This window comes from Phoxinus phoxinus (assembly GCF_949152265.1).
Source record: "Phoxinus phoxinus genome assembly, chromosome: 16".
Classification (NCBI taxonomy): Eukaryota; Metazoa; Chordata; class Actinopteri; order Cypriniformes; family Leuciscidae; genus Phoxinus; species Phoxinus phoxinus.
This window is the reverse complement of record NC_136891.1, coordinates 33,837,669-33,848,022: the sequence shown is the minus strand read 5'-3', so window position 1 is coordinate 33,848,022 and position 10,354 is coordinate 33,837,669. Positions and strand designations below refer to the sequence as shown.

The following is a 10,354-nucleotide window of genomic DNA, read 5'->3' as shown; positions in this document are numbered from 1 at the left end:
GAGCAAGGCGAGCGCTTGTGCTTATAAAACTTAAACTTGTTTATTTATGTTTGAAATGACGATGGTTTCGCTAGATAAGACCCGTATTCATCGTCTGGTGTCGTTTAAAGCCGTTGAAGCGGCGCTGACACTGTCATCTGGACCTTGACCCGTTTGGGGCCCATTGACGTCCATTATATGGAGAAATGTGTTCATCAAAAACCTTCATTTCTTTTCCACTGAAGAAAGAAAGACATGGACATCTTGGATGACATCGGGGGGAGTAAATTATCAGCAAAAGTTTTTTTAAAAAGTGAACTAATCTTTAAGAATATTTCAAAGCCTCTCTTCTTTTCCCCCTCAACTCTAATTGGTATTTAGGAATCTTTTTGTAAGGAGAGCAGACCTACAGACCCACAGATGCAGGAGCAACTCCATAAATTGGAAAGACTGGAAAATGAGTATCTCAAGCTCACCAGTACACAGTCTGTGGCTGAGGTACACACTATACCTAGACTATATGTATGATATTATATTCATGATATAATGATAAGAAATGCATGATATAGAAGTTTGTAAACTTGAAAGAAGTATCTTATGCTCACCAGGGCTATTCATTTTAATAAAAAATGCAGTAATATTGTCAAATATTATTACAAAGTTTTCTATTTGAATATATTTTAAGATGTCAAGCTGAATTTTCAGCATCATTACTCCAGTCTTCAGTGTCACATGATCCTTCAGGAATCATTATAATACGCTGATTTACTGCAACATTTATCAATGTTGATTTTTTTTCTTTTGCTGCTTTAATACATTTGTGAAATCAATGATACCATTCAAACATTTGTGATAAGATTAAACAAGTGACAGTCAAGACATTTATAATGTTACAAAATATTTCTATTTAATAAATGCAAATAAATGCTGTTCATTGAACTTTCTTTTTATCAAAGAATCCTGAAAAAAGTAACACCACTTCCATCATCATCATTAATAAAAAATAATAATAATAAATGTTACCTGAGCAGAAAATCCTCATATTACAGTGATTTCTGAAGGATCATGTGACACTGAAGTAATGGATGCTAAAAATCCAGCTTTGCCATCACAGGAAAAAATGACATTTTTTTTATTTTTTTGAAAACTTATTTTAATGTGTAATACAATTTCGACAGGTACTGTATATAGGACACGTTTTTCTTTTTTTTAAACTGTGATGTCTTTCGTCTGCAGAGGAAGATTGAGATCTTAGAACAGAAACTTTTAGAGGAGGAACATGAACGCAAACTTGTGCAGGAGAAAGCAGAGGAGGTACAAAAAAAAAAACGTATAAATCCTTAAAAAAGATTTATGAATCATGTTAACTTTTCCCTTAGAAAAACATCTTTCATTAAAAAAGCATTTTTGTGGTGTCCTTGCCTTTCTACAGTTGCAGCGAGAGCTTGAGAACAATCTCCTCTCCCTTTCTGCCGCGACTCAAGCTAAAGGCAGGAAAAAGAAAGGCAAGGTAATAACTGCAGTAATGTACTGTGAGCACTAAGTGGCAGTATATTCACAGACCAGAATACTCCCGATGTGGTGTTAATGGTGTTCTTCTTCTTCCACATAACGGCAGAAGGTGGAAACGGCCCGCGCTCCTAAAGCTAAACACCTCCCCTTCGTGGCGGGAACCGTGAGTATCACCTCATCCTCACACTATATACTTATTGGTAATGATTTACAGATTTAATCATACACAGTGGTCCAAATGTCTAATATCACTGATGAATATGTACACTATATAAAGATAAAGAAATGACTGTTCAAAGGGTTGGGGTCAGTAAAGTGTTTTTATTTTTTATTCTTTCAAATAAATCGCCATTTCCATCAAGTATGCTTTCAGTGAATCAAAAGAAGTGACAGTAAAGATATCTATAATGTTACAAAATATTTTTTATACTTATTCGTTAAGGAATACTGAAAATAATTCATCACGATTTCCACAAAAATGTTACGCAGCACTGTTTTCAACATTGATAATAATATGTTTCTTGAGCAAATCAACATATTAGCATGATCTCTGAAGGATCATGTGACGCTGAAGACTGGAGTAATGATGCTGAAAATGCAGATTTGCCATCACATCACAATTCAATTATATTAAAATAGAAAAAAAGTTATTTTTTACACAAAAGCTTTTACTGTTTTTGCCAATTTTTTTTAGCTTTTGGTTAGCATAAGTCTTCTTTCAAAAACATAAAATATATATATATATATATGTAAGCAATAAGGTAGGAGAGGCTGTGCTGTGTGAATAAGTCACGGCTGATGGGCGTTGTTAGGCACGAAGCGAAGTCAGCCGTGACTTATTCACGATACAGCACTTGCCTCGAGTACCTTATTGCTTTTATAAAACAGTTACCACACAATACAACTATTAAAGCTGAAAAATATGTATCTATGCAACTTTCATGAAGTAAAATCACTAAAAGCCTTCCTTCCGCTGGAAAAAATAGTCCCTGACCGTAAACAGCAACAGAAGTTACACACATTATTTCGCCGATAGATGGAGACAAAGACTGTGTTTATGAGTGAGTCAGTCAGTAGAGAAGACTTTTACAGTGAAAGGACTCAAACTTGTGATCACGGAGAAGACGACGTTCTGACGGATGACTATGGGCTCGGGAAACCCCTTAACTGTTAAAAGGTTGTAAATGCAGGTACACTCGCTTACTCGATCTCTCACAATACTCTACTATAGCTTCAGTGAACAATATCGATGAGATCAAACATGTGTTTGCGTTGCTAAGAGCGGTTGCTAGGGGTGTTGTGTAGTGATGCATAGAGCCGTTGGGTGAAGCAGTCATAGCCGTGTTTCATCGTGAATAAAACAGCTATTGACCAATCAGAATCAAGGATTGGAACTAACCGTTTTATATATATATACAATTAATTATTGTTCATTTTTCCTCTCTCTCAGTCGACCAGTCCCAGTCACTCAGTTAATGCCAATGTTCAGAGCGTGCTGCACATGATGAAGCACAGAAACCCGCAGCTGTGTGAGCGAGTGAGCGCTCTGCATAAGTCCGGTTCTGGGAACCAGCGGGTCCATCGCAGGCCTCCGTCCTCCCCCAGCAGGGCAGCTTCCACTGCGGGCGGCCTATCTGAGCTTCTGCTCGCCCTCCAGGACGAACTGGGACAGATGAGCTTGTGGGTAACACCATCCTGACCACGAACACATCAAGATGAGCTGTTGAAGTGTGTTAAATACTGTGTGTGTGTGTGTGTGTGTGTGTGTGACAGTGAACACCAAGAACTGGTCGCACAGATAGACGAGACCGTTAAACGAGAGCTTCGTGACGATCTGGAGCGAGAGCTGGACTGTCTGGTCAAGAGAATGGAGGAGAAAGCCGCTCAAATCACCAAACTGCGCAAACATCAGCAAACAGTGAGTTTAGTAATTATAGTTACAAATTACACATTCAACACATTTAATAGTATTTAAATAAAAACATTCCCAACTCTCGTCCTGGAGTATCGCTGTTCTTCTGACAGTCTGGCTTATTATTTAGTCGCTGTTTGAATAGAAAGAATCGCCTGGTCAGTCTGGTCTACAGACTACGCTTCATAGCCAAACACACACAAGATGAGATGCAGGAAATAACTTAAATCACACGTGACTCTGGATATCATCTTGATGCATGCAGGAAGCTGGTTATCCACGTTTCCTGTGCGCCGATTTGCAGCGATAAAGATCAAAAGAAGAATATGGACAGAACGTTTGCTTGCAGAAGCTGTGCTGATGTTGTAGGACTGAGTAATTGCACCTTACAGATATTCCTGTTCGCCGTAACCCGACCGACCCTGTCAATTCAGGACCGACCCAATTATTCATTTATTTTCCCTTTTAGTCCGAGCGACTTGCCGGCTGTAAACTTGCGTTAAGACCGACCGATTTTTTTAACTCTTCAAACAACTAATACACATGCATTAAAATTAGGGCTGCATAACGATTAATCATTTGCAGAATAAAAGTTTTTGTTTACATCATATATGTGTGTGTGTGTACTGTGTATAATAATTATATATATATATATATAAATACACAAACATGCATGTATAATATTAAGAAAAAAATCTGTTTATATATTAGGTATTTATAATTATATATATTAGGGCTGTCAAAAGATTAATCGTGATTAATCACATCCAAAAAAAAGTCTGTGTTTACATAATATATGTGTGTGTACTGTGTATAATTATTTATAAAAACACACACAATCATGTATATATTTAAGAAAATTTTTTTATATTTATATATAAAATATTTATATATAATATAAATTATATAAATGTATATACAGTATATAAATGCAAATATTTCTTAAATATATACATGAATGTGTGTGTATTTATACATAATAATTCTACACAGTACACACACATATATTATGGAAACACAAACTTTTATTTTGGATTCGATTAATCACGATTAATCTTTTGACAGCCCTAATATATAATATAAATTATATTTAAATATAAAAATGTATATAAACATGTAAATATTTTTAAATATATACATGCATGTGTGTGTATTTATAAATACATAATTATTTTACACACATATATGATGTAAACAAACTTTTGCAAACGATTAGTTTGATTAATCGTTATGCAGCCCTAAATAAAATATCAATTATATTTTAGTAAGTATTGTGAATATAAATCGCCTTCATTAAAACGTAGGCCACGTTCTTTCTTTTAAATAGAAACCAGTGGCGCGTCATCTATGATTATGTTTACACCACTGGTTCACGCATGCCTGCACGTCCGCTTCGTTTCATTCACTGTCAGTGGTTCGCGCTTGGTAATAATGTCTGCGGCTTTATTACTTAAGATTATTTCATTTTTATATGTTGTTGAATATAGTTTATTAAAACTAAACGTGTGAGCGTGTGCTATAGGCTATATGTCATGTTATAGTCGGATATGACGACGCTAGTGCAACACGCAAACTATCACAAATCAAAGTGAAAGTAAGTCGATAAACACACAATCATCTTCATTAAATGTAGAGAAAGGAAATGATCTTCCCAGGGCTGTCGCCGCTCTCTCTTATTGCGGTGAAATTTGAGCTAATGATCAATAAAATGCATCTCATAACTGTTGCTTTCGGTGACGTGCACTCCTTTAAATCTGCATATTGCGGATTGACTTTTAATTTATTGTTAAGAGGAAAACACTGCAAAAAATGCTTTTCTTAGTATTTTTGTCCTGTTTCCAGTCCAAATATCTAAAAATTCTTAAATCCAGATGCATTTACTAGTTGAGTAAAATTACATAAGATATTATGTCCTGTTTTCTGGGAAATAAATCAAAATTAAGTGAGTTTTTGCTTAAAACAAGCTAAATTATCTGCCAATGGGGAAAGAAAAATAATCTTGTTTCTATTTGAATTAAGATAATTTTTCTTAATTTAGCTTTTTTTAAGCAAAAACTCACTTAATTTAGATTTATTTCCCCAGAAAATAATAATAATGCATTTGCTTATTTTTTTGCTAATTTCCAAACCAATAACTTGTGCTCAGGAGGGCAGACTTAACATTACTAGCACTCAGCTTACTAAACTGGTGCCAAGTGCTACACACACACACACACATACACACACATACACACACACGACCCTCACAAGGCCCAAAGCTAATTTAAGACCCAAGGGAAGGAATCATTTTCAAAGCCTGGGTGGGCAAAAAAAAAAATACTAAGTAAGAAAAGCATTTTTTGCAGTGAACCCCTTGAGATGTGACATCTCGTTTTCGAGGGCACCTCAAGAAAAACATACCTCACATACATGCATACATACATGCATACATACATACATACTAACAAATGCTCTCCATCACACCAAAATTGAGATGCACCCTCTGAGCCACAGGCAGGTCCAGATATTTAGCATGCTAAATGTTTCACGGGCATTGGCGACGCTAATGTACTCCAGGACCAGGGTTGGGAACCACTACTATAGCAAATCTCCAAGCTGCTTTGTGTCTAAATGTATGTTTTGCTCCTGTAGGTTCAGAAACTCTCCCAGCCGTCCTGTAGCCCCAAGCAGAAGCAGCAGAAGCCCCGCCGGACCGCCAGTGCAGAGGGCAAAACCAGCGCACAACCATTGCCACCATCCCCGGCCAGAGCCTCACCCAGCACGGGACACACACACGAGTCCCTGAAGCTTCTCAGAGAGACACAGAAGCTGTGTTCTAGCCTCCGCAGACAGGACATCACATGGGAGACCTAGTTCTGTTCTCCGGAGACACACACCAGGGCACAGAGGAGTCCTCGCGGAGGAATGATGCGCTCAGTGTGTCTACATCCAGGGAGTCGTTATAGCTTTCAGTGACTAATGAGCTTCATTGAGTTTTATTTCTGTTTTGTTTGAACGAGTTGTAAATAAAATATCTACGTATGTTTTAACCCTCGTGCACTGTTCGAGTTCTGTGTACACGCTTTATGGAGCGGGTCAAATCGACCCTAATTGAATTCAATACAATTCCTCAAATCACACTATGAAAAACAACAAAGATTCAGGTACAAATTGTAAACTTTTAATATCAACATTTGTCAAACATTACAAAAAAATATATTTCTGAACATATGATTTATGAAAATGTTTTTTTTTTTTTATTTGATTATTATTGATTAACAGTATACTTTTTTTTTTTTTTACGTTTTCATTTTTGTTTTGTTTTTACATTTTATGCTTAGAAAATCATAACTGAACAATTAAATGTAGCTGTATAATGAAAATAATGTTTACTTTTCCTAAGTTGGCTCAACTTTTGTTTTGTAGACTCATTTCATGAAGTCAAGAAGTTACTTCTGACATGATGAGCGCACAGCAAGTGTGTGTTTTCTGCATATGAAGTTCCTGCACTTCACACACGCTGCTGGTTTTGCTCTCGCACTCGGATGGGTACACACACACACCTCACATCACAAGTGCCCTGCCGTACATAACATAAATGTTTTTATTCTGTGTCTGTACAGTTTCTTCTGAATAGCTGCCTATGAGGATCAAATTGACACTATTAGTAATAGTACGAACGTATAGTCATTTTGTTTGTATATGTCAAAACACATCAGCATGTTGAAACATTGCATGCATGTTCATGATGATAAATGAGAAAAAGTCACAAAATATCAAGAAAAAAAACATTTAATTTTATTCCAGGAAGCTTGAAAAAATAAATGATAGCTAATTTTTACAATCTGTGTCTGACAAAATATTTTTCTGTATTGATATAAGTATGGAAAAGCTATTTTTTAGCTTCATAATGCAGTAAAAAGCCACAATAACAAAATATAAGCAATAAATGTTATTATTTTGGGTCGGTACAGTTGCCTTAGAGCGTTAAAATATGTGGGTCAAATTGACCCGCGAACATCACGAACGTAATAGTAATTTTGTTTGTATATGTCAAAAAACACATCAGCATGTTGAAACTTTGCATGCATGTTCATGATGATAAATGAGAAAAAGTCACAAAATATCAAGAAAAAAAACTGTATTTCCAACAACTAGAAAATCGAGGTCAAATTGACCCGCAACATAACTTGGCTTTTTAATCTGCAGTTTATCAGCAATGATCATTTTTCACAATCCAATTAATTTCCTATAGATAACATTTTGTGGTTCGGTATGCGGTTTCACACAGAAATAAGACACAAAATAATAATATATTTAAATGAACACTTATTTTACACATTCAGTTGAAATGTTGGAGGCTTCTTATGTACTTCACCCAATCACAGTACGAGAAGATATCAGCAGGACCGGTCACGAGGGGGAAACCGAAGCATCCTTGCAGCATCAGCGCTTCTTATGAGATTTACAGTCAGCTGACGGATTGTTTCCACAACAAAACGATCCCATTCTCCGACATATCTTATTACAACCACACTGTTCACCTTGAGAAAACCAGATGTGGAAAAAATAGAGCAGATATATGTAAAAAGCATTCTAGATGTGACCAGGCAGAAAAGAAGGACTGTTTTGTTCAGACGGTTTCATTTGATTATGCTTTTGTGGCACAGTACAGATTAAATCAATATTGCATAAACTCATGCGAACACACACAGACTGCAATATTATTGATTATTGGTGATCACAATCCTTAATTCTGGCAAGATGGCATCTGCATGTTTTTTTTGTGACTGGTTGTTACAGTGCATTGTGTTCTCTTAAAGGATTAGTTCACTTTAAAAAACACTTTTGCTGATAATTTACTCACCCCGATGTCATCAAGATGTCCATGTCTTTCTTTCTTCAGTGGAAAAGAAATGAAGGTTTTTGATGAACACATTTCTCCATATAATGGACGTCAATGGGCCCCAAACGGGTCAAGGTCCAGATGACAGTGTCAGCGCCGCTTCAACGGGCTTTAAACGACACCAGACGATGAATACGGGTCTTATCTAGCGAAACCATCGTCATTTCAAACATAAATAAACAAGTTTAAGTTTTATAAGCACAAGCGCTCGCCTTGCTCTGTTCTGTGATGCGCGTTCGTGACGTCACGTAATACGCAGTTGCGCTGTAAAGGTCACGCTTCTGTGAAAAGTAAAAAATTTCTGTCCTGACGAAAATGTTCTTTTAGGCTTTTTAATATTCCAACACCAGGATACACACACGAGATGGGCATTTTAAACGATAAACTGACACAAAGTCATTTGAATATGTGTGTATGGTCCTCCTTCTGCACATCTGTAAACACTGACTCGTCAAGCGAGACCTTTACAGCGTAACTGCGTATTACGTGACGTCACGAACGCGCATCACAGAACAGAGCAAGGCGAGCGCTTGTGCTTATAAAACTTAAACTTTTTTATTTATTTGTGAAATGACGATGGTTTCGCTAGATAAGACCCGTATTCATCGTCTGGTGTCGTTTAAAGCCCGTTGAAGCGGCGCTGACACTGTCATCTGGACCTTGACCCGTTTGGGGCCCATTGACGTCCATTATATGGAGAAATGTGTTCATCAAAAACCTTCATTTCTTTCCGACTGAAGAAAGAAAGACATGGACATCTTGATGACATCGCGGTGAGGAAACTATCAGCAAAAGTTTTTTTTTAAAGTGAACTAATCCTTTAAGATCATCTTTTCAATAGTGCGTGTGCGTGTGTGCGTGTGTGTGTGTGTGTGTGTGTGTGTGTGTGTGTGTGTGTGTGTGTGTGTGTGTGTGTGTGTGTGTGTGTGTGGAAAACATTGAATAATAATACGTGCACATCCTGTCCAGAGAAGACATTTGAGGATTTAGAGCAGAGTAAGCAGGACTGGAGCTGACCCTCGGGGTGAGCACATATCCTGTCAGTTAAACATTACAGGAGCGTTTCAAGGACTGTTCTCTAGGCCACAGTTACAGTGAAATATATAATAAACATAGTCCAGGGATGAGACACTGTGACTAGACTTTTGTTGTTATCTTCTTATCTTTATTCTAAATAATATCAGCTACTCCACCCTTATGTTCCCCCGACTGTTCTCTCTAAGGTCCTCTGGTGTGATTGTTATTCCCTGAATTTAGATGATCATCCGTGGGCAGCGGGTCTGAAATAAATAATGACTCTGCATTTGCTTTGTCCATTTCTATCTTTGCCAACAATTTTTGTAATTGCTCCATTAAATATGTAACACAGTCATTACATATTTAAAACAGTAATATCCTATACTAAACCTAAACTAATCTTGACAAACTATATATCATTTGAAAGCTTACACTCTCTAGTTTACATATTTGGTGACTGATTTTCTAAATAAATTACCGTAATTTATCAATTTGCAACAAGAATATGATCATACTCTTGAGGTGTGTTCAGACCTTTATTTTGAAATCGTGATGAACATGAAAAATCATGAAAGAATGGTAGAAACCTCAGTTTGTTTTCATGCCAAGAGTTCAAATGATAGCATCTGTTCAATTGTTTTAGAAAAAAAGGTCTGAAAATGTTTTGAATATAAAGAAAATAACAATAGATTCAGCATTAGTGATGTGTCAGCGAGCTATAATGCACATACGTGATCTTTTGTGTTTCTTAGAGGTTGAATTACTTTCAAAATCTGCCAAACTTCCAACACTACTTCTGAATAGGATGTCTACTTCATAAATTGTATGAAAATTGTAAAAATAATGGTTCAGACTCAAACCACATATGGAAATGGAGGCGCCCTTATATGGGCAGTAATGTCCACTAGTGGAGAAGTGTGGTACTGCGCCCAAACTAAATCTCACTGAACGCTCATTTACTCAGATATCAACCTAACATTTGAAACACAACTTGTTCAGATTTTGGGCTTTGATTTTTTTGTTGTTGCATTTTTAGAGTCCACCAGGTT

At 36.6% G+C, this 10,354-nt stretch overlaps 1 protein-coding gene across 2 annotated transcripts in view; it reads left to right on the top strand.

Annotated features, from left to right (window-relative positions):
* Window positions 1-7,224, top strand: part of cep57l1 (centrosomal protein 57, like 1) — a 9,286-nt gene extending 2,062 nt beyond the window's left edge. Inside the window, exons 5-11 of one of the 2 annotated variants that reach the window (XM_079584707.1) lie at window positions 361-477; window positions 1,216-1,293; window positions 1,412-1,489; window positions 1,598-1,654; window positions 2,942-3,171; window positions 3,265-3,409; window positions 6,035-7,224. In XM_079584707.1, the coding sequence (XP_079440833.1) occupies window positions 361-477; window positions 1,216-1,293; window positions 1,412-1,489; window positions 1,598-1,654; window positions 2,942-3,171; window positions 3,265-3,409; window positions 6,035-6,256 (927 nt within the window). In that variant the 3' untranslated portion in view covers window positions 6,257-7,224. The remainder of the gene's footprint in view (window positions 1-360; window positions 478-1,215; window positions 1,294-1,411; window positions 1,490-1,597; window positions 1,655-2,941; window positions 3,172-3,264; window positions 3,410-6,034) is intronic. The other variant, XM_079584708.1, reaches the window with a different exon arrangement.
* The last annotated feature ends 3,130 nt before the right edge of the window (window positions 7,225-10,354 follow it).